Source organism: Octodon degus, unplaced genomic scaffold (assembly GCF_000260255.1).
Source record: "Octodon degus isolate 3935 unplaced genomic scaffold, OctDeg1.0 scaffold00015, whole genome shotgun sequence".
Lineage (NCBI taxonomy): Eukaryota > Metazoa > Chordata > Mammalia > Rodentia > Octodontidae > Octodon > Octodon degus.
The window spans coordinates 97,281-122,651 of NW_004524591.1; the positions used below are offsets into that span (position 1 = coordinate 97,281).

General features: G+C 34.8%; 2 protein-coding genes across 2 annotated transcripts in view; one reads left to right on the forward strand and one right to left on the reverse strand.

Annotated features, from left to right (window-relative positions):
- Positions 1–25,371, reverse strand: part of Hook1 (hook microtubule tethering protein 1) — a 134,449-nt gene that overhangs the window by 40,945 nt on the left and 68,133 nt on the right. Inside the window, exons 6-12 of the mRNA XM_004626418.3 lie at positions 23,090–23,157; positions 21,866–21,928; positions 20,345–20,428; positions 13,585–13,751; positions 11,320–11,460; positions 7,920–8,121; positions 6,750–6,860 (exon numbers count right to left, since the gene is read on the reverse strand). Coding sequence (XP_004626475.1) covers positions 6,750–6,860; positions 7,920–8,121; positions 11,320–11,460; positions 13,585–13,751; positions 20,345–20,428; positions 21,866–21,928; positions 23,090–23,157 — 836 coding nt within the window. The remainder of the gene's footprint in view (positions 1–6,749; positions 6,861–7,919; positions 8,122–11,319; positions 11,461–13,584; positions 13,752–20,344; positions 20,429–21,865; positions 21,929–23,089; positions 23,158–25,371) is intronic.
- LOC101575765 (KRR1 small subunit processome component homolog) lies at positions 3,535–4,952 on the forward strand. The gene is given in 1 exon segment (XM_012513660.2): positions 3,535–4,952. A coding segment is annotated over 1 exon segment (1,143 nt). The 3' UTR covers positions 4,678–4,952.

The window sequence follows — 25,371 nt, forward strand, 5'->3', positions numbered from 1 at the left end:
TTAACCACTAAGAAGAATATATGCAGTATATTATTTGTTGAAACTGTACTTTCGATTTGATTTGAAAGTGTCTCATTGCTATATGTTTAATCAATAAAACTTTGAAAAGAAAAAAAAAAGAAATCACCAACAGAGTGAAAATAAAACCTATAAATTGGAAAAAAAATTATAGCCAACTGTTCCTCAGACAAAGGACTTCTATCTTGAACATATAAACAATTTATAAATATCAGGCCAACCAAATTCAAAGACCCAATCCAAAAATGTGCAACTGAGATGAATATATACTCTACAAATTAAGAAATGCAAATGGCAAATAAATACATGAAAAAATGTTCAAAATCATTGTGTCATTCAAAAGATGAAAATTAAAACAACGAGATTCCATCTTACCCCAGAAAGAATGGCTATCATCAAGAAGCCAACCAATAAAAAATACTGGAGGGGTTATGGGGAAAAGGAACCCTTCTCCACTGTTAGTGGGACTGCAGAATAGTACCACTAATAAGGAAATCAGTGTGGAAATTCTTCAAAAGCTAGAAGTTCCATTCAATCCAGATATTCCCTCCTGGATATTTTTCCAAATGAACTGAAAATATCATACCACAGTGATTTATGTGCACCTATCTCTATAGCAGCACAATTTATTGTAGCTAAATCTTGTAAACAAACCAAATGCCCAAATGCCCATCAACCAAGGAATGGATAAAAAAGATAAGGTATTTCTATACAATTCAGTATTTATTCAGCTTTTAAAAAAGATAAACTCAAGGTTTTTATAGGTAAACAGATGTAACTAGAGACCATAACGATAAGTAAATCAGACATGCATGTACAAACATCATATTGTCTTACTAGTGTAAAACCCTGAAAGAGTAATTAAAATCTGAAAGATACAATAGATACTGTGAAAGAATCTGTTCAAAGAGAAGGAAAACCAGGAATGAAGAAAAGGAAAAATGAAGGGAAAAGACACACACACACACACACACACACACAGGCCAGTAAGATAGCTCAGTGGTTTAAGTGGTTTAAAGCATCTGCTTAGGCAAGCTTAGGCAAGCACTAGGGGACTGCAATTCAATCTCCTGCACCGCATGTTATGTCAGCCCTGCCCTCAGGGTGGGCTGAGCCAGCCAAAAAAAGTTTTTTTTATACACATACATGAGGTAACTTCGCTAATCGTACTGCAGATTTCTATTGGTCTATGGAAAGGAGTACTCAGTTGGTGTTTCCCCATTAATAACTCATTGTGAGAGACAGAAATCATATGGCACAAACTATCAGATGTATTTAGAGAACTGTAGCCATAAGGATGTTCTTTCTTTCTTGTGCCCATAGGAATAATGGATGTCTGATTTATTTTACTTAACAGTGTGTTCTCTACTTGTATCCATTTATCAACAGAAGACTCAAATTTATCCTACTTTATACCTGAATAATATTGCATTGTGTAAAAATAGCATCTCTTTATCCATCAAATCAGACCCGCATGTGCAAACATTGTATTGTCTTCATAGTGTGAGAAACTGAAAGAGAAAATGAAATCTAAAGGGTACAATAGATACTATGAAAAGGGAATGAACTTATTCAAAAGGAAAGAGTTACTGAGTTAAGGAGGAGGACAAGAGAGGGAGTGGGGAAAGAGATTTATCTATGTATGTAAGCCGGATGGTTTGGACTACTGTACTGTGTATTTCTGCTGACCTATGGAAAGGAACAGATAATTCTTAATTTATTTTGTCTCCTTTTCTCAATTGATTGTACTTTTTCTCTTCTTAATGCTTAAAGTTTTTATCTTTATAAATTTTTATTACTTTTTAAATCAATTTTTCATTTTCATAACTGGCAATCTAACTAATTTAAACATAACATTATGCAATACAACAATTATCAAATATCTATTATTTTGTTCAATGAAATTCTGTATAGTTTCTCCTCTTTTTTTTTTTATCATTTTGTATTCTCTTTAAGAAATAACAAAAAGTTTTTAAAAGAACTGAAAATGATAGCCTGGGGAGATAGATCAGTGGTCTAAGCACCTGCCTGGAAAGCACAGGGACCTAGGTTCAATCCCAGGCACTGCATATTGTGCCGTCCCCAACCTGGGCATCCTGAATCAGCCACCAAAACTGGGTTTTGTGGCACATGCCCCTGTAAACCCAGTGCTGGGGCTGAAACAGAAGGATCACTATGAGTCTGACCTGCATAGTGAGACCTTGTACCAAATACATAAAATCTTTAAAAAAGAAATGAAAATGACAAAATCATAGTGAAAAACCAAACAGCACTGAAATCCAGAGGATTAAAGAAACTATTTTTAAAACTTTATATTCTAATAAATGTGAAGCTCTAGATGAAATGGAGAAATTCCAATGTACATATGAATTGTTAAAATAAAACCACAAGGATATGAATATGTTGTATTTAAATAATATGCAATAAAACTGAGGAAGTAATTAAAAACTACCAACAACAGCAACAAAAGCCCATGTCCTAATGGACTCACTGCTGAGTTTCATTAGAACTTCAGAGAAGCATTAATATCTATACTCCCCAAATTCTTCCATTAAATTCAAAGGAAAAGAACACTGCAAAGCTCATTCTTCAAGTCAACATTGCCATCTTACCAAAGCCAGACAAGGATTCATGAAAAAAATAAAATAAACTTAATGGAGATATCCTAGAGGAAGACATGCAACAATCAAGTTGTAAATAGAATCCAACCAAGCCTTTAAAAGATCATGTATTATGATCAAGCCAGCTCCATCATAATGATGTAAGGATGGTACAATATATGTACATCAAGAAATATAGTAAGTTATATAAGTAGAATACAAAGGACTTAAAACATTTCAACAGATGCACAAAAAGTCCTTGATAAAACCTTGCACCCATTCATGATACAGAAAAACCCTACTGAAAATAGGTATGGAATGAATAAAAGTCATTTATGGCCAATCCTCAGCCAACATCATGCTGAAAGGAGAAAAATTTAAAAGTATTCCCCTTAAAATCAAGAGTAAAAAAGGGTGCCCCCTCTCATCACTCCTATTCAATACAGTACTCAAAAATTCAGCTGTAACAATCAGGCAAGAAAAAGAAGTTAGTGACCTTATCATGAAAAAAATCAGGAAAATGACTCCATAAAATTACATACATACACATATACATATATGCATGCATACACATATAAACACACACACACATGAATCAATCTAACTCAGGAGATGAAAGATTTCTATAACAAAAACTACAGTACTCTGAAGAGTGGTTGAAAAGGACATTAGAAAATGGAAAGGTATCTGGTTTTGGAATGGCAAAAATCATTTTTATCAAAATGCCTACATTATTAAAAAGGAGATATAGATTTAGCACAATTTCAGTTAAAATAGCAACAGTAATTTTATAGAACTAAAAAAAATCTAATCCTAAAATTTAAATGGAACCAAAAAAGATCCAGAATAGCCAAAGCAATCCTACATAAAAGGAGAAAAACAGGAGACATCAAAATCCTAGATTTCGGGTTTGAAAATGGCGTCCGCCGCGTAAAACACACCATTGGTAGCAGCTGAGAGAAATGGATTTCGCACCCTGAAACCTAAGCCAGAGAACCGAGATGAATCAGAACTCCTCACTGTACCTGATGGTTGGAAGGAACCAGCTTTTTCTAAAGAGGGCAATCCCAGAGGACTCTTGGAGGAAAGCAGTTTTGCAGCTTTGTTCCCAAAATATAGAGCGGCCTACTTGAAAGAGTGTTGGCCCTTAGTGCAGAAGGCCTTGAATGAACACCACATCAAGGCCACCCTGGACTTGATTGAGGGCAGCATGACTGTCTGTACTACAAAGAAGACCTTTGATCCCTACATCATCATCAGGGCCAGAGACCTGATAAAACTGTTAGCAAGAAGTGTTTCATTTGAGCAGGCAGTACGGATTCTTCAGGATGATATTGCATGTGACATCATCAAAATAGGTTCTTTAGTAAGAAATAAAGAAAGACTTGTAAAAAGAAGACAGCGACTTATTGGTCCCAAAGGATCTACTTTGAAGGCTTTGGAACTCTTAACGAACTGTTATGTTATGGTTCAGGGAAATACAGTCTCAGCCATTGGACCTTTTAGTGGTTTAAAAGAGGTTCGAAAAGTAGTTTTAGATACCATGAAGAATATACATCCAATTTATAATATTAAAACCTTAATGATAAAACGAGAATTGGCGAAAGATTCTGAATTACGATCACAAAGTTGGGAAAGATTTTTGCCACAGTTCAAACATAAAAACGTGAACAAACGCAAAGAACCAAAGAAGAAAACTGCTAAGAAAGAGTACACACCATTCCCACCACCACAGCCAGAAAGCCAGATTGACAAAGAATTGGCCAGTGGAGAATACTTTTTGAAGGCAAATCAGAAGAAGCGGCAGAAAATGGAAGCCATAAAGGCTAAACAAGCAGAAGCGCTCAGTAAGAGACAAGAAGAAAGAAATAAAGCATTTATTCCACCTAAAGAAAAGCCAGTTAAAAAACCGAAAGAAGCTTCCACTGAAACTAAAATTGATGTGGCTGCCATTAAAGAAAAGGTTAAGAAAGCAAAGAATAAGAAACTTGGAGCTCTTACAGCTGAAGAAGTTAAGCTCAAGCTGGAAGCAGATGAAAAGAAAAAGAAGAAAAAATGACATTTAAAAACCAAACCTTGAACTCCTAATTTATGACTCTTACCTCCTTTTGTGAAGGATTTTGAGAAACCAGGGCATTAGTTGCCCTATCATACTCTGGTCACTTTTTCTGAGTTTTGTTCATAAAACAATAGTACTTTTTATAAATATAAATTATTCTGTTTTTCATGTGTGTTATGAGAAATTTTGTGTTACAAGAAATTTTGTGTTACAATATATGTCACGTATATTGTATAACAAGTTCCAGGCAGGTTTTACTGACACATGATTTTAAGAGTAACTTTCTCATTTTGAATTTTTATATAGGTGTGAACGTGATTACTGTAATTATGCATTAGATCCAAAGAATGTCTGAAGGTCTCAGTTAGTCTTTAATGATATCCTGCTAGTTGATTTTAAGGAAAATAAATGCAAATATTTTCACTGCAAAAAAAAAAAAATCCTAGATTTCAAGTTATACTACAAAGCTATGAGAACTAAAAACACTATGGTACTGACACAAAAATAGACATACAGACACACGGAATACAAGACATGCAAATAGCCTCATGCACCTTTAACCATCTGATTTTTGAGAAAGGTACTAAAAATAATGCTGGAGAAAAATTAGCCTCTTCAACAAAAACTTCAAAAATTAGTTATGCACACGCAAAAGAATGAAGTTAGACTACTCTTTCTTCTCTTATAGTGTAATCAAGTCCAAATGAATTAAAGACCTAGACACAGAAAAAGAAATACAGAACTTGCTGGAAGATAAAAGAGGCAAAAAAAAAAAAAAAAAAAAAAAAAAGGACTTGGTGAAAAGAACTCTAACTGCACAAGCAAAAATGCCAAAAATCAACAACAGGATTATATCTAATTGTAAAGCTTCTACACAGCAAAGGAAAGAATCAGTAGTGAGGAAACTGATACAGATTGAAAAAAAATTGTTAGATACTCCACAGACAGAGAACTAATATCTAGAAATATAAAGAACATAAAAAGGTTAGCTTTCTAAAACCAAAAGACCCAATCAAAAACTGGTTCAATAAAATGAATAGATATTTTTCAAAATAGGTACAAATGGTCAATAACTACATGAAAAAATGTTCAGCATCTCTGATAACGAGGGAAGCACAAATCAAACAACACTGAGGTTCCATTTTATTTAGTATCATCAAGGACTCAAAAATAACAAATGCTAGCAAGGATGTGGTTGAAAAGACAACCCTTCTACATTGTTTGTGGGAATGTAAACTAGTACAATGACTTCGGAATTCAGTATGAAGATTCTTCAAAAGTCTAAAAATAGAAATGCCATTTGACTCAGCTAGGGTATCTTCCTGAAAGAGTTAAATTTGTGATATATGCATACACACAGTGGGGTATCACTCTGCCACAAAGATAAGTAAATTTGAGCCAGTGGTAGGAAAATGGCTGGATCTAAAACTATAAAAATAAGTAAAATAAGTCAGACACAGGTGGTTAAGTATTGCAAGGGGATAAAGACCCAAAATATAAGTAATTTAAAGAGCAAAACAGAGCAGAAATAATCAGAAACAGGGAGATAGAATTTTCAGAAATGGGGAAAGGATTCCATAGAAAGAAAGAGAGGAAGACAGGAGGGGATGAGAGCAAGGTGACAAAAAAATGATCATTAAATAGTATATAACCACAAAGTACTATGTATCAAAAACATATACTGATAAAAGTCAAATGAAATCCTATCACTTGTAGCTTGAATGACACTGGAGGACATTTTGTAAAGTAAGACAAAAGTCAAGTGCCACAAATTCTATCTCATATATATAACCTAAGGAGAATGGTCATGAATGTAGCCAGTGATTTTAAGCTAAAAGGTGAAGGAGATTGATAAAGGAGCCCTAAAGTGACCAGTGTATACTCTGTGTAAGCTGGAATACCATACTGAAGCACATTAATATGCACACCTTATCAAAAATAAAATAAATATAAAAAATCTAAAAGGATGATGGTACTCTTTATAGAACTTTTCATATCAAGTTCAATTTCAACAGAAAATTAGTAGATAGTACTATTCTAAGAGCAAAGGTATCAAATATAGTTATGATCACCTCTTTTTCCTTAAGTAAAGCTTCATGTTTTTCTTTAAGCTGCTTCATTTCAAATGCAAGAGTATCTGCCCTTCTGGATTCAGAAGAAAGTTTAATGTGCAGGTCCTGAACCTTTGGTCAGAAAAAAAGTAAATAATAGTATATAATATTTTTGGTCTTTTAGAGACAAGAAAATTTTTTAAAAAATGACTGGAAATAAAATATATATATTAAAATTATAATCTTATGTATTTGAGATTAGCATGTAGATTAAAAAGAACATAAAATCTGAAATAATTAAACCAAGAACGTTAAAAAAAAAAAAAAGCAGCCTTCTGTTTTTCTAGGTTGTCTAATGTATAGAAGAACAGAGTATTTGAGGTTACTGTTCCATTTTCTATCATCTTCTAGGCATTTATTACTGATTATCAGAAATGCACAAATAATTAAAAATTTAAACTTAGAAGGCAGTAAAAGTTTAAAGGCCCAGATATGTCAAACTCTTTTTATCAAACTTTGTATTAAAATTACAAAAGGGCCAACCAGCCAAATAACTCAGCAGATTAAAGTGCCTGCAAGCAGGCATAGGGGCCAGGAATTTGATCCCTGGCCTTTCGTGCCAGCCCTGCCCCCAGGACACGCTGAGACGGCAATTGAGACTGGGCATGGTGGCGCACACACCTGTAATCCCAGCTCTTGGGACGCTATAAACAGGTGGATCACTATGAGTCTAATCTATTAGTAAGACCCTAAACAACCTGTAGACCATCCCCTAAAGAAAAAAAATTACAGATAGAAGAAATATATCAGCAATTTACAGATTATTACCTGAAATGCTTCTTTTTCTGTATCATTTTTTTAAATGTATTTGGTTGTTGCAGGATCTCACTATGAAGCTCAGACTCACAGTGATCCTCCTGTTTTCAGGCTCCCCAGTACTGGGATTACAGGTGTGTGTGACCACACTGGCTCTCAGTGGCCAGCTCAGCATGCTGGGCGGGTGGGTGGGCAATGTAGCATGTGGTGCCAGAGATTGAACCCTGGTCTCTGCATTTGCACTTGCGTAAGCAGGCGCTTAGTCCACTGAGCTATCTCGCCAGCCCATCTATATCATTCTTAAAGAACCAAATGCAATTTATAATGCTGAACTCTTTCAATTATATCATTTAAATAACTAAGATATTTTCTTACCTGCCTTTTGTATGTTTCTAACTGTGTACGTGCTGCATTTGCCTTCTTTAATTCTTCTTCTAAGCTGACTGTATTATGCATATACATCATGTTTGTATCCTGTAAAGTTTTCACTTGCTTGCGGAGATCATTTAGATCTTGTAGCTTCTGACGATATATCTCAACTGTTGATTCCAGCTTATTTACTTTATCAGAGGTAGTCCTGTCATAATAGAGATGAAGCATTATTTTATAAATTTGACATATGCACATATCAATTTTCTTCTGGCTGTAAAATGAATTTTCCAAGCTATAACATACTTGTGCCATCTGAAGTTCAATTTTTGTTATAAAGACATCAAAATTTAAAGGACCTCAAATTTCATAAATTGATCTGTTTTTAGCACAAAATATACAAAAGGAATAACTTAAGACATATAACTGAGCAAGCTAAAAGCCATTCTATAGTTTATAGGAAAACTTTGCTTCATATATCATTTAGCATAGTTTTATTGTAAGTGTTTGATATACTTAGAAAGCTGGCTCAAGGGCCAGCCAAATAGCTCAGCAGATTTGCTTGCCAAGGAGGTGCAGGGGCCAGGGGTTCAATCTCTGGGCCTGCCGTGCTGGCTCCGCCTCCGGGGTACACTGAGATGGCAATTGAGACTAGGCATAGTGGCATGCGCCTGTAACCCCAGGTCTTGGGAGGCTGTAAACAGGTGGATCACTATGAGTCCGATCTAGTAGTGAGACCCTGAACACCCTGTAGGCCCTTCACTAAAAATACAAAAAAAAAAAAAAAAAAAAAAAAAAAAAAAAAAAAAAAAAAAAAAAAAAAAAAAAAAGAAAGCAAGCTGGCTCAATTTAAAATTTATCTGACATACAACTTTTCTTTAGAATTCCACAAGATAAATATATCACTAATGTGTATGGGTCCAAATAGATTTTGTTACAATATATTATTGCAAAAGTTTTGTTAGAATCTGCAAAAATAGCTAACTAAATAATTTAACAGGGACCAGCCAGATAGCTCAGCAAACTAAAGTGCCCACTTAGGCAGGCTCAGGAACCCCTGCACCACATGCCATGTGGGCCCTGACCCCAGGATGTGCTGAGATGGTGATTGAGACTGGGCGTGGTGGTGCGCGCCTATAATCCCAGAGCCTGGGAGGCTGAAAACAGGAGGATCACTACAAGACTGATCTGTGTAATGAGAATCTGTAGATCCTGTATGAAAATAATCATAATCATAATCATAATTTAACAGAAAATACAGTTATCTGTCTAGTCTCTTCATTGGGTAATGTTATTACAATAGCAAAAATTAAATCTAAACTTTATATTACCAAGAAAATCCTCCATGAAATAGGAAGATTTTTATATCAAATGCTAAAATATAACTTATGATCATACACATCATGCAAAAAGCTTTTCAAAATATAATAATGGGTACAAGGTCAAGGTAAATGTGTTATTTACAAAATGCTAAGAAAAATCCAATAAACTAAAGATGAAATGCAGCAAAGAGCCTGCTTAGGCAGAGTCAGTGAACAGGATTTGATCCCCGGCACCACAAGCTGTGGCAGGCCCCATCCCCAGGGTGCATTGAGACAGAGCTTGAGATTGGGTGGGGTGGCGCACGCCTGTAATCTCAGTGTCTGGGAGGCTGAAAACAGGAGGATCACTACAAATCCAATCTGTGTAGTGAGACCCTGCAGACTGTATGAACTACATAAAAATTAAGAAAAAAGAAATGCAGCAAAGATCTAAATATTAAAACAGAAACCCTAAATCTACTGGAAGACACTGTAAGCAGAAATCTTGAAAACACAGCAATAGGTATAGAGTTCATGAACAAAACCCAAATCCTGTGGAAAATACTTCAAAGAATCAACAAATGGGATCTCATGTTATTGAAAAGTTTTTCCACAGCAAAAGAAATCATCAACAGAGTGAAAAGAAAAGCCAGAGTGGGAAAAATGTAGCCAACTGTCTCTCAGAATAAGGACTTATATCTAAAACACATAAAGAACTGAAAAAAATTAGGTCTCCAAAATTTAAAGACCCAATCCAAAAATGGGCATCTGAGATGAATACACACTTCTCAGATGCAGAAATATAAACAGCAAATAAATATATGAAAAAATTTCAAAATCATTAGTCACTCAAGAAATGCATATTAAACAACACTAAGACTTCATTGTACTCTCATCATCATGAAACCAACCAACAATAAATGCTGGAGAGGCTACTGTTGTTGAGAATGGAGACTGGTACAACCATTGTGGAAATCAGTATGTATATTCCTTAAAATACTAGGATTAAAGGTACCACTGGATCTAGCTTTCTGGGTGCTTTCCTAAAATAAAGACATCATATTACAGCAATATATATGCACCCATGTTTATAGCAGCACAATTTGTAACAGCTAAATCTTCAAAACAATCCAAATTCTCATCAACCAAGAAATGGATAAAAAGATGTGGTAAGGGACAGTGAGATAGCTCAAATGATGAAGAGCCTGCTTAGGCAAGCACAGGGACCAAGATTTGATGCCCTGCACCACATGCCCCTCCAGCCCTGCCTCTGGGTACATTGAGACGGTCCACCAAGTCTGGGCATGGTGGCACACACCTGTAATCTCAGCACTGGGGAGGCTGAAAACAGGAGGATCACTATGAGTCCAAGCTGCATAGTGAGACCCTGTACCAAATATGTTAAAAAAAAAAGATGCATTTTTATACAATGGAGTACTACTCAGCTATAAAGAAAGATAAACTCAAGCTTTTATAAGTAAATGGATGCAACTACAGACCATACTCACAAGTGAAATATATCAGCTTTGCATGCATAAACATCATATAGTCTCCCTAGTGTAAGAAACTAAAAGAGTAAATAAGATCCAAAATGTACAATAGATATTGTGAAAGGAGAAAAACTGCTCAAAAGAAAAGAACAACTAGGATAGGAGAAATGAGAAAAGAAGAAAGAAAAAAAAATATATATACACACACACACATATTCACAAGATAGCTAAGACATATATACTACTAATTTCTATTAGTTCATTAAAAAGTATATGTGCTTACATTGTTTGATCAATCTTTCATGACTATATTTTCCAAAATGAGTGACTACTTTAAAGATAATAATAGGTAATATATTAACCATTATTGATCTATTATCTTATTTAGAAACAGCATTATTGTTTTATTTTTTTCTCTTTAAAATCAAATAAAAAGAAAGAAAAGTCTCATCTTTGGATTAGTTTCCAATATGAAATCTGAAGGCCTGAATAGAAGAATTGATCAATATTTGAGACAGAAGGCTAGCTTAAGAATCCATGAGCAAACTCATAATTTACATAAGTCTTAAACTATCTTATCTATCTAAATAAGATAATTATTTAGATAAGACATACCTAAGAACATCAATTTCATCTTTCAGGGCTCTTGTTTCTTCAGCAATACTAGTCAATTCATCGTTCCTATGCTGAAATTCAATCAGTTGCTTTTCAAGTTCTTCACAGTGAACACGGTAATCATCTTTTGCAGCTTCAAGTCTTGAACAAAGAAATTTATAATTTCTATCATTCGTCTTCCTATTTAGACATGACCTAAGCATGATATATTTAAATTCTATGCTGGAAACAGGAGACTAAAGGAATAAGGTACCTTTTGGCTCTAATTTTCAAATAGACTAAGAAATTAAACTTACTGACCTTACTTTTGAAACACTGTACATCCTACATCTAACAAATTTTAATTTTAAAAGACAAAAAATGCATAAGATAGACATAATTATTTTAAAATATGTATAGCATATAAAGAGATAAATTATTAACTCATATTATAATAGGTTAAAGACAATGAGCCTGGAACATTTTGTTGCAGGCTCATTGAAAGTAAGAGTGCCCTCAGAAAGATAACATATCACCAATTAAAAGGTTTCTCATTGACAAAATCTGAAGTAGTTTGAGTATCAAAATAAAATGAGTGACAGATTTATAGTCTGCTGAAGAAGAATCCATTCCTAAATATAATTCACAATCAAAGCTCAGATTTTAAGGCAAAATAAATAAATAAGCTTATAGTTTATCAAGAGACCTGATTTTGAGACAAGTGACAAAACTTGAATATTGGTCTGTGAATTAAGTAATAATATTGTATGAATGAGAAATTTCCTAATTTTGAATATTGTACTATGGTTTATCAGAAAATGTTTTTATCTTTAATAAATACACAGTGAAATAGACAGGGAATAGAGAGGACCATTTCCAACTTTGTCTCCAGCAAGAAAATATATGTATATCTATGTGAATATACAAAATCCTAAAACAAACAGCAACAACTATAACAAGTGTAAAAGGTATAAAAATTACATCCTTGGGCTGTTCAAATAGCTCAGTGGATTAAAGCACCTGCAAGCATGTGCAGAGACCGGGGGTTTGATCCCAGGGCCTGCCATGCCGGCCCCGCCCCGGGGCACGCTGAGATGGTGATTGAGACTTGGCATGGTGGCGCGTGTCTATAATCCCAGCACTTGGGAGGCTGTAAACAGGAGAATCACTATGAGTCCTATCTAGTAGTGAGACCCTGAACACCCTGTAGACCCTTCGCTAGAATTCAGAAAAGAAAGAAAAAAGAAATCCTTATAGTATTACTGCAACTTTTGTTTGCTAGGTAAAAAAGGTTATCAAAAAATAGTTAGACCAGCGAGATAGCTCAACAGACTAAGTGCCAGCTTTGGCAAGCTCAGGGGCCAGTGTTCAATGCCAGGTCCTGCATGCCATGCTGGCCCCGCCCCCACAGCACGCTGAGCCAGCAACCGGGTCCAGGCGTGGTGGCACACACCTGTAATCTCAGTGTTAGAGACGCTGAAAGCAAAAGGATCACTATGAGTCTGAGCTGCTTGAGACCCTGTACCAAATATATATATTTTTTTAAAAAGCAAGGTACACATGCTTAGCATTTAGCTAAGATCTTACAATACAAAGCTCAGTGTAAGTTCAGAGATAATCAATGTCTATGAAAGTTAACATACAGTAAGTTCCCAACTTAAGAACATTCAAATTGCAAACTTTCAAAGATAATATAGGTCCTTGCATTACATAGATGTGAACAAATCACAGAAGTACCTTATGCAACTGCTGGACACTGTCACTGTAGTGCTGCTGTGTGCTTACTGTACAGTGCCATAATGTAGTACAGTGTTTGATCAGAGCCCAGGATGTCCAGAAGCAAGAGGAAAAGCAGTGGTGATGTGGAGATTTCAATTTTTAATGTTTTACTTTGTATATCTGTGTCAAAGGTTTGTAAAAGGTTCACTTTGTCTTCTTGCAAACGAAACCCACTTAGAAATGTTCTCTTGAAGAGGAACTCTTTTGTAAATTGAAAATCATCTTTATAGTATAAGATTTACATTGTTCTCCAGTTACTTTGGGATTGCCTTTCCTCTGTGAAAAATTCCGTATCTTTCCTGGATTTAGCAATCACTCCTTTGAACTAAGAATGGCTTGCCAATGACCTTCGTTTGCTGCTTATTTGTTTTAATTACATGTCCTTAGACTGTAAGTACTATGAAACAAGAGTCATTTATGTCCTTATATGCTCAACAGTACTTACAATTTTTTTAGCTACTAGTTTAACAAACAATCTTACTAAATAACTTCTGTGAAGAGTGATACCTGAAGTTTTCTTCCTGCAATTGTTCTAATTGTAACTGAACATGAAAATACTTTTTTGCAACCACCATATTTGGATCATCAAAAGAGCCATCCAGTTGGTCAAGTTTTTCATTCATCATCTCATTCTCAGAAACCAGTGAATTTTTTTCATCTTGAAGTGTTGTCACCTAAAAAACAAACACAAAAACAAAAGGATTAATAGCAAAAATCCTCTTAGTGTTGGAGAGTTCATGAATCTAATACAGACTAGGGTATGAAACAAACTTGTTAAGCTATATGTTTTCTAACAATCTTTCCAAGTCTAGAATTCTGAGTGCAAGAAGTTTGGCCAAAAGAAATCAAACATGTATATAGAAAGCAGTAAGATATGTTATATATGCTACAGTTTTGCAAAGAAATGTTTCTGTGTCCTAAAATTTGATGGAACATAAAATAGAATGGAGCATCAGAAAACTTATGTCTCCCTTTTATGTACCAAGAAATGCTGTTTCTGTTCTCTGTTAAAGTAAGGTGAGGTTGAGACCAGGGCTGAAGAATCCCTGAGCAGACAAAATCAGGCCTCTTAAATGATCTAAACCTTAAGTGATCTGAAAACATAAATAAAACCTAGCTTGAGTTACTTCTTATAAATGCCAATGTTAAAGAAAAACAGAACTTAAGCTTACTCAGTCTAAATCAGCCAACAAATTCAAAATTACTGAACTAGGGACTTTTGACAAAGTAAGGCAACTGTGCCGCTGTAACCAATCACATTATTTCTTTTGGTTTACTTCTATATGTGACTTTAAAAAAATTTTTTATTTATTTATTTATTGTGTGTGTGTGTGTGTGTGTGTGTGTGTGTGTGTGTGGCCAGCTCAGCCCACCAGGGGGCGGGGCTGGCTGGCATGTGGTGCTGGGGGATTGAACCATGGTCCCTGTGTTCTGCTTGCTTTAGCTTGTTCTAAGTAGGTGCTCTAGACCACTGAGCCATCTCACCAGCCCCTATATGTGACTTTTAAACTCTTACTCAATGGTTTCCTCAGTGCTACTCTGGATCCCTCACTGTTTTGGAGTTCATGAATCAAAAACACTCTTTAAAATTGTATTATTATGCCTCAGTTTATTTTTAACACCTCCAAAGGAGAAAAGCAAGTTGGAAAACTACCCCTGTGCAGATGATGTAAAGAACAATGTTCTGTTCCTAAATTTAGTGTCTGTCATGTAAGCAACTTATTATATGTCATGTATAATTCTAAATAATTCAGATAAAACTAAAAATGTATCATTTCTGATCTTCAGACCCTAAGAGTAGAAATGTAAATCCTTACATAAGACATGTCAAAGGAGCTTTGGTAGAAGCACAGCATAATGTATGGATGGGCACAAAGGCAAGACTGCAGGTTGAATACACCTTACCTGAAATGACTGGGACCAGAAGCATTTCAGATATCAGAGTTTGGAACACTTGTATGTATATACAGATTATCTTGGGCATGACTCATATCTAAACAAAAATTAATTTGCTTCAAATATGCCTTCTGCACACAACCTCAGGGTAACTTTTTAACAAATGTATCAGTTACTAAGTTTTTAGTAAGAAATTTAGAACACTAATTTATGAAGGTAAATTCCATCTGTCAGAGCAAAAATGGATCACAAGTAGCCCCAGATCTGAGGAACAGTTTTGATTTTTGGTAAAATCTGTGAGTCCACTGCTTTCTGATTTGACTTGGTACTGCTCTGAGATCTGGTATCTCTCTTTCTTGGTATTGAAGCTCTCTCCCTCCTGGTGTTGGGGCTTCTGCAGCTTCTTCTTAAAATAAGCATCAGTGAGGTATTTGGGGATTATCTTTGCTGATACCAATTTTTGTGGAGGTGGAAAAGACAAATTTCTGGTGAGTTCTACACAAAGGAATGTGATTAAGGTTAAGAAGCCTAGTCATATGTAGCAAGCCACTGGAGAGCTGCTTCAGGAAGACTTCTCGCTTGGCTCTGTGGTGCCTGATAAAGATGATCAAGATGGTGCTGGCAGTGAGGCTAGCTTGAAGTTTCCTCACATGATGACTGAAGAGTTTCTTGCGGTGGCTCAACAGTTTGTGGGGCACATCTTCAGTGTAAGATGATACTATCCATCTTCAAATAGTATCTAGGAATTTTCCAAAGCTTAACTACCTGGGTACCACCATTCCTATCACCACTGACCGGTTTTGCAAGAACCTTCTCCTTTTTCTTCTCAACCTTCAATTTAACAACTATGTATTTTTCTCTTGTTCAAAAACTTTCTGGAATACATAGCAGATCGGAAGTATGTAACAATTCCTCTAACCAGAACAGGATTTTACCTGCAGTGGGCTTTCCCTGCTTGGACTTCTTAGCCTGTCCATTACCCTTTTTAAGCAGTGGCACTAGCATCAGCCTTCTAGCCTTCGGGTTTCTTCTCTTTAGTACCTGGCTTCTCAGTTTTGTCACCTGCCATCTTGCAAGATGGGAAAAAGCCTGAAGGTAACTTAATATAATAGTTTTAATAATTTTACATGTGGGCTGGAGAGATGGCTCAGTGGTCTAAAGCACCTACTTGAAACAAGCTTGGCAAAGCACAAGGACCGCGGTTCAATCCTCCAGCACCACATGCCAGCCAGCCCCGCCCCCTGGTGGGCTGAGCTGGCCACACACACACAATAAATAAATGTAATAAATAAAAATAAATAAATAAATAAAATAATTTTACATGTAACAAAGCTTATGTTACTGAAATATCAGAGGGCAAAAGAATCACTATTTCAGCCACTCATATGAACAATGTTATGGTTGTCTGGTATTGCCATTACTCTTGATTTTGAATGTATACGCTACAGATAAGCATTTATTTTATTCCACTCATGCATAAGTACTTATGAGTACAAATTATGATATATTATGCAGTGTGGAAAAGTGTATCAGGTGACCAGGCAACAGTGGCATCAACAGAATCCTTGCATTACTGATTAAATAGTAACAGCAAACAAAGCTGCTATCCGTCTAGGTCACAATGCTGTGTCTTGATTAAAATTCTAACTTTTAGATAAGAAGAAACATCAGAAGCAGTTGAAAGATCAGAAGTAGATCATTCAGGAATGCTTAGGAATACTGCTAGATGGCTTTCTCAAATGTTACCTCCAGAATCTGTGTCTTGAGGTCTTACTTGGACTATGTAGGTTGATTTCTTGCTCTGTTACAAATATATGCTATTGTAGTTTTTCACTAAGCCCATGACAGTTTCATCACATCACCTATAGATACTTTTCTTTGTAGTGTTAACATCTTTACTGATACAATTAACATGATCACCTTGATTCAGAATCATTGGTCAGTAAAATGGAACCTGTGCATCATTGCTTAAAACTTCTCCTAGAGGCTGAAAGTGTACTTCAATGACAGAGCAAGTTCATATGCAAGTCCCCAGCACAGCAAAACACATGCGTCCACTTACAGGTATGCACAAACAGGTCTACAGTAGTCCCTCGCTATTTTGTGGTTTGACTTTTGCAGACTCAGTGTTTCGCAGGTTTTCACAAAAAATAATCTAAATTATTTATTGCAAATTTTTCACTATAGTGACGGATTTTGTAGCACTATACAGTATACGTATGTTGTTAAAATTAAGTAGGTTTACAAGTTTAGAAAATGGGTAAGAACATTAGAAGTGTTTTTAAAAGTGTGGGAAAGGTTTATAAAGGTGTGGAATGGATTTATAAGGCCTTAAAATATATATAAATAGTAAAATAAATCCAACATTGCTACTTCGCTGATTTTCACTTATTGCAGCAGTGTCTGGCACATAACCTCCACAATAAGTGAGGGACCACTGTATATACATTTCCAGCATACTGACAAATCTAAAGATAGACATTTTTGGCTATGTAAAGTCAAACCTTACTTTTTCCTCACTTGACATACAGAATACTTCAGTCACAGCGATTATCATCATTGTAAATAAATGCTGACATGGCCAGAGGTTTTGTCAGGTGTACACAACTATGTCTTTGTTCACTGTGCTCCAAGCACTGTCAACAGCATGCACAATCCTTCATATTAAATTCCTTCTGAAAGACTTTTATCTCCATGCCTCCTTTCACTGCTGCCAGTGTGTTACTCCAGAAAAAGTCTTTATATTTACCATTCATTGATCTGAGGATATCCTGCCCTGATCACATGACTGGATTAATAAAGTCACACTAGAGGGAAAGGATAAGGCATATGTACTATTTTTATAAGAATTTTAGCTGGACAATGAGCAGAAGAGTTGTCAAGGAATAATAAAATGCTGCAGTCATCCAGTCCACCTGAGTAGAAGCCACTAGTTCAAAATGTCTGTGAGCCAACCAGAAAAGATGTCCTTGCTGATCCTACTAGCCACCAACATCACAGACCTGATCATGAGGAGAGCATTAAACATGCAAATGTGTAGAGTTCCATACCTAGGTATGATTTGGAATGTTGGGGGTACATTTTGCATAAGCTCCTACGATGATATATTCTGTAGTTTAACCATGACTTGCCTCTATCCCTCTCTGATTGAGATTCCTAAACTTTTCAACTGAAATCAGAAGATGACACATTCTTCATTTTGTATTACAAGAACTTATATATTTTAATGCACAATTTAATATTCTATACTGAAGAAGAGTTTCTCAAAAAAACTACACATAAATCCTGCAATGAGTAGCACCACAATGGACCAATCCCCTCTTCTTTGTAAGATAGGTACTTCACAGTGAATTTGATCCTACTAGAAAAATAACATATTTCAGGTTCCTTGGATGTGTGTGTGTGTGCATGTGTGCGTGTGTGTGTGTGTGTGCATGCTACAGTGCACGTAGGAAAGAGGCACAAGAGATCAGAGAAAAATTTCCCTACATCTGAGAGAATTGTAGTATCCAAATACAGAAAAGTTATTTTTAAAGACAAAAGTAAGAAGACTTAATTTCTGCTGCTGTCACTAACCTAAGTGGTCAGCCATTGTGACCAAGTCACCCTATTATTCTTTATGTAAAAAAGTCACTAGAATTAAAAATATTGGGCCTGAGGATATAGCTCAGTAGAATAAGCACTTGCCTAGCAAGTGCAGGGTCCTGAGTTCAATCCCCGGTACTGCAAAATAAATAAATAAAAATAAAAATATTATCTAGCTTTATCATATTTTAGATATTTATTTCATCTAGCTAGAATAACACTGGTTCCTTTATCCTTTTACAATTCAGAAAGCTAGCTCATTTTTTGAACAGAGAATGTAATTTATATATGGCATAAAATGACAGTACAATTAATTTTTTCTATACTCTTTTGTAGACATTGCCAAGACTTATAGCATAAATTTCACATTTGTACTTTCATAGAATCGCTTCTTGGCCTTTTGGCTAAGATCAAGTGTACTTTCATAGAATAACGATATACGCAAATATATATATCACACATACATATATTATAAATATATATATATATATATAACATTCTGTGACAGATCATATATGAATCCTTTGCATATAACTCATTTAATCCTTAAAACTATTCTAAGTTAATATTATTATGACTCCTTTCCTCAAAAGAGAAAGCTCAAGTATAGAGAAATGCATTTGCCTGACTGAAGGCAAACAACTAGTAACTAGGTTATGACTACAGGGAGCCTGCTTGACAGTCTATGCCTTTAAACACTGACTGTTGTTGCCCACACCATGTTTATGAATATAAATTTATATATAAATATATCCATTCACATTTTCACTTTAGCCAAACAAACTTAGCACACACACACTCACATACACATACATGAGCCAGAAAGTTCTCATTTAATATTTATAAGCAACTATAAAGTACCTATTCTAATTTTTCCATTGTATGAGACAAAACTGAGTCTTCATCAGAATAGCAGAAATCCCTCAATCAACACAATCTTCCCGAAGAAAGAGGTCAGCAATTTTCAATACTCAGGCAAAATTATTTATGAAATTCATTTTTAGATACTGAAGATTCCAGCAAATGCTTTGAATGAGAAAACCCTCTCTCAGGCTTTCACAGAGAGCACATTGGCCAAGCAATGGCCGTGACTCATCCACATGGCTGCACTGACAAAGGTTCTACAATCTGAGGTACAGGATCTCAGGATAAATCCTGAGGGGATTTCACTGACCTTCTCAGACCAAAAAGCTACAACTCTTATTGCACAGGTCCTGCTTTACCTTGGTCTTATCCATCCAGTAGAAAAGTATGAAGACGAAATATAGGAAGTAAAGCCATGCTGTTATGTTGAGCTGTGGGGGACTCAGGTCAATAATTTCTGACATTGCCAGTTAAACAGAAGATCCAAGGCTATTATGGTCTACTGGACTCTTTTAGAATATTTTGCTGAGTTTACACACCTATAATATTCAATAATGGAACTTAGAAAAAATAGGGTATACAGATGAATGTCCATTTTGTATCTGTGTATTCAAAGTGGTTAGGATAGATATATAGTTTCATTCTCTTAATGAATAGAATGATTTGTTGTAATGGTGTTTGTAAATAGGATCTCAAGTCCGCATCTTGTACAGCAATTAACCACTAAGAAGAATATATGCAGTGTATTATTTGTTGAAACTGTACTTCCGATTTGCTTTGAAACTGTCTCATTGCTGTTTGTCAATAAAATTTTGGAAAAAAAATGCTTTGAATGTCTTCTCCATAAAATGAAACCTCTCATTCTGTTAGGACAATAAGTCAAGAGTGAAGATAGTCCGCACATAGACTTTCTCGTCTATACCTGCATATCTAGTTCTTCGCATCTCTGCTTCAGCTCTTCCTTCTCTGTTTGTGCTTCCTGAAGTTCTTCCAAAGCCCTTTTAAGCTGAAATATAAAATGTCATTCATAGTAAATGTTTTAGCAGAAACAGAAAAATATACTCTTCTGAAAACATACACATACATACCAGAAATGAGTTTTAAAATTTACCTATTAACAAATTAATCTTAATTTTATTATGTGTGTAATACTGCCATACTCCCATTAACATTTAAAGCTAAGGTTCTACAGAAATAAAATGTATTTGAATATTTTATTTTATTTATTTTTTAAACATTTATTTATTTATTATGTGTGTGTGTGTGTGTGTGTGTGTGTGTGGCCAGCTCAGCCCACCAGGGGGCAAGGCTGGCTGGCATGTGGTGCTGGGGGATCGAACTGTGGTCCCTGTGCTTTAGCCAAGCTTGTTCCAAGTAGGTGCTTTAGACCACTGAGCCATCTCGCCAGCCCCGAATATTTTAAATGTATTGAATAAAATGTATTGTGAAATATTTTCAAATGATCAGAAGTATTTTTTTTAAATTTCAAATATTTTCAAATGATCAGAATTATTTTTTAAAATTTCATCACAGTAAAATAATGGAAAAATATATTTGCATTTAAATAAAATTTTAGGACTGGAAGATAGCTCAGCAGACTAAAGCACTTGTATAGGAAAGCTTAGGCAAACACAGGGACTGTGGTTGGATCCCTGGCACCACATGCCACATCAGCCCTGCCCCCAGGGTGTGGTGGCACCTGCCTGTAATCCCAGTGCTGGGGAGGCTGAAAGCAGGAGGATCACCATGAGTCCAAGCTGTGTAGCAAGATCCTGTAGCAACCAAATACATTAAAAATAATAAAAATAAATAAAATTTTAATCAAAAATATTTTGAAATACTTAAGGTGACTAGTCATACTCATGACAAAAAAGATATCTAAAAATAAAATAACCAGATGTATAAAGTTGCAATTTTCTCTCCTTGTAAGGGAAAGTTGCCCTTTCCCTTACAACCAAACTGAGTTGTATATGAGTGAATTTCTCTGCATCAAAAATAGTCTCATAATAGAATTCTTAAGTACTAAGCTGTTTCTTCAATATGACATAAGAGAATAGTAGCAATGATAAAATATTGCCTTATTAGTAAAACTATAATTAAAACTTAGAACCATTTTTAGATTTTTTATTATTTGACTATTTGTATAGTCACCTGATATAGACCAAATATCAAAAGAAACGTTGAAATGCTATCAACTCTTGGTACATAATAAAAAAAAAAATGGAGATCACCAGCTGTACACATTGTCCCATGTAAGCCTGATGGAGTAGGGGTTTTTGTTTTGTTTGTTTGTTTATGGCACTGGGGATTGAACACAGGACCTTACACTTGCCAGGCAAGCATTTATTCTACTGAGCTATCTCCCCAGCCGCCCTGATGGAGTAGCTGATAGAAGAACCATATTATTATTTTCCACACAGTTCTCACATACTGAAATACTCACCTGTTGCTCTAATTCTCCAACAGCATCATTTGTAGGAGAGCTCACTATTTCCTTACTCATCAACTGGGAAGTTAAAATAGCAAAATTAAGTACAGTAAGTTAAGTGATGCTTACAAAGCAAAAACACATTTCCTTACAAAAACGGTAAAATCGTAGCTTTTCCTTGCCTTCATATGATGATCCTCAGGATATTATTCAAATAAAAATTTTATTAGTGATTTAACTAAATAACAGTCTTTGAGCTTATTAGGACATTAAGATTATGGAACATGAGCCAAAGAAAACATCTCCTTCCTTTGTTCCTTTATTTTTTTGTCTTTTTGAGACAGGGTTTCCCTATGCAGTTCAAGCTGGCCTGAGCTCACTTTGCAGCCCAGGCTGGTCTCAAACTCATCAGGAGCAGAAGGAGGGGAGGAGGAAGAACAGGAGGAGGAGGAAGAGGAAGAGGAGAAAGAAGGGGAACAGGAAGAAGAGGAGGAAGAGGAAGAGTAACAAGAGGAAGAAGAAGAGGAAGAGGAGGAGGAGGAGAAGGAGGAGGAGGAGGAAGAAGAAAGAAGAAGAAGAAAGAAGAAGAAGAAGAAGAAGAAGAAGAAGAAGAAGAAGAAGAAGAAGAAGAAGAAGACGACGACAAAGAAGATGACGACGACGACGACTGAAGCATATTCGTGAAAACATCCCATTTTCTCATTATCTCCGCTGCATTTCACATCTAAGAGTCTTAGCCTGATATTAAGAATCAGCAATGTATTATTATGAATTCTGAATCTTTGTATCTCTCCAGAGATAAGCAGAATAGCTTAAATTCAGGCTACTAGGCTATACAACTGAAGTACCAGCATATCTCTTCAGAAATCCCACATTCTGAAAATACAAATGGTATATATAAACTACAATCTCAGGAATGACTTCTGTCATGAATAGAAAAGAAAGAGGAAAAACTCAAACTCTTATCTGCCTGAAGACTGTTTAACTTGTTTTTCTTGATTAGTTGAAATGAGTTAAAGGAATTTGACAATAGTAAGTCATCAAAAGCTTTAGAACTAGCGGTACTAAAATTTAGCTAAACAGTCTTTCAAGACATTTTTTAAAGGGAAAAAGACTTGCTAGCTAAAAACAAGTAAACCTACTACAAAGAACAGTTCATATGAAGACAAAATTTATATGACACATACTATGCAGTTTGGCTAAAGATGTTCTTGCTTACATGAACATGATATAACTCACCTCTTGAATAGCAGTCATGACCACATGTTGAACAGACTCTTCCAATGTCATTATATTTTTAATATGTTCTATGATTTTTAAAAAAACAGAAATTTCAAAAAAGTCCCTTTGCATAAAGCACTTTAATCATTCAAAAAAAGAATATAAAAATATATTAGCAGTCCTTTGTGCAAACATATTTTTCATTACATAGCCATTAAATATAAATTTAAATCATTCATATTAATATTTAATGTTTTCTTAATATAGGAAAAATAATATTAAATTAATTATGGCAATACTCATTGAATTTGGAACTCAGACAGTTTCATTTATCCACTACTTAGTTCTCCCCAAGAAGGCTTTCAAAGAAAGGAACTTATCAGGGCTCCATAAACTCCTGCTCAGCAAGCACTTTCTCAGCACAAGAAGTTTATACTACCTTACTACAAAGGGACAGGCAATAAGCCAAGATGATTTTCCTGAGAGTAAATGAGAAACTCAAAGAAAGATTCCTTTCTATATTTACAGATTTAAATCCACTTTCACGGTATGTTCTTCACCTAAAAAATCTGCTCCAAACTTCTAAGGATTTACTAGTTTTCTAATACTTTTGTCTCAATGATTGTTTGGAAAAGTTGTCTAAATCCTCATTTCTGAAGTCACAAATTGTCTAAATAATCCAATAGATTGTAGTATGCATCCGACCAGTAAGTACTAAGGGGGGAAGGGGAGACCAAACTAGAAGGATGCATGGGTGATAGAATTTATTTCATTTAAGTGGATTTCCTAAATAATGAAATGTTTCAACTTTGCACAAAGCTTTCTAAAAATAACCTCCTTCCTCATCACAAAGAATAACTGTAACTAAGCCAGTCTATTATTATAATACTGAAATTGTGTAGTATCCTGAAATCATTCTGAAAATCAATTCTCAATACAAAGTACCGCAACACTATTTTTATCATGGACTTGTTTTGTTTGCAAATTTTAATTAAATTACTAATAGTTTATTCACTTACCTGCTCACATATAAAAACTAAGGACATGTATTTCCAAAACTAAATCCAATTTGATAGTTAGGTATTATTGATATTTTTAAAAACTGAAAATAAACTATTTCCCTATACTCTGTTAAACTTTTTCTTATGGACCCTAGACTTGAAATTCCTTTCTAAAATATAATAGTTTAATTGCTTACTAATACTCAGATCTAAATAATAAGCATATATTCTACCAAAATTTTTAGGCTGTAACAGAATCATCACTTTCAGGGAAAATTAGAGCTTAAAATGTTGATTATGGTTCAGAACAGAAATAGTTGGAAAAATCACAAAAAAACCAAAAGAAGTTAAACTAAATAAAAACAAAATAGAACCAAAGACAGTTCTTTTGAATGAATAAAACTGAAAAACTTGGTAACATAAATTAAGCAAAAATAAGTTACAAATAACCAGTAAAGTAGAAACAAAGCACTACTAAAAAAAAAAAAAAAGTAAAAAGAATCACAATTATAAAAGAAATTATTAGATTTACACATGAATTACTTGTCAAACTATGATTAAACATTTAGGGAGGCTTTAAGATTCCATAAGAAATCCATATGTTTATGAAGAAGCAAAATGTATAGATCTTTGATATTCTCTTTAAGTGAAAAACCAAAAGTATATAAAGAAATACTTCCACTCGGGAAAAAAAAAAACCTAGCTACCTAATGACAAAGATGCAATTTTGTGTTATCTAATTCACATCATTTTTTTTACTATAGTTGATTTTTATTTTTCTCCCATTTGAGTTTATTCTCATCAAATTGAATTTATCCTGTCTTGTAGAATGTGGTCAGTAAGGTTCTATCTTACACATTTACCTTCAAGCACTTGACCACTGCACCACATTCTCAGGTTACAAAATTTTATAAAAGTAGTATTTTATAACCAAGTTTGGGTGAATCACACAGAAAACAGTGTCAAAACTCTTACGACCCCATTTTATGAGCTCCCAAAGACAGGAGATTTAGGTCTGTTCTAGTCATAATTTTATTCCTTTTATGCAAACAAAAATGATCTTTTTGTACTTAGCAGAATATGGATCAGTCTGTTTGGGAATATTAATATAATGCATTAATTCTATTCATATTATCACATTCATCAACAGATACACTAGACAGGTATTTGGAAAAGAATAAAATATTATCTGAAGAAGCCCAGATTGTAATTAGCTTAATATTTGTGGAATACTAAATCAATTGTCCTATCTTACAGGAAATTATCAGATAAAAATTATAATTTACTGAATAGCTACCA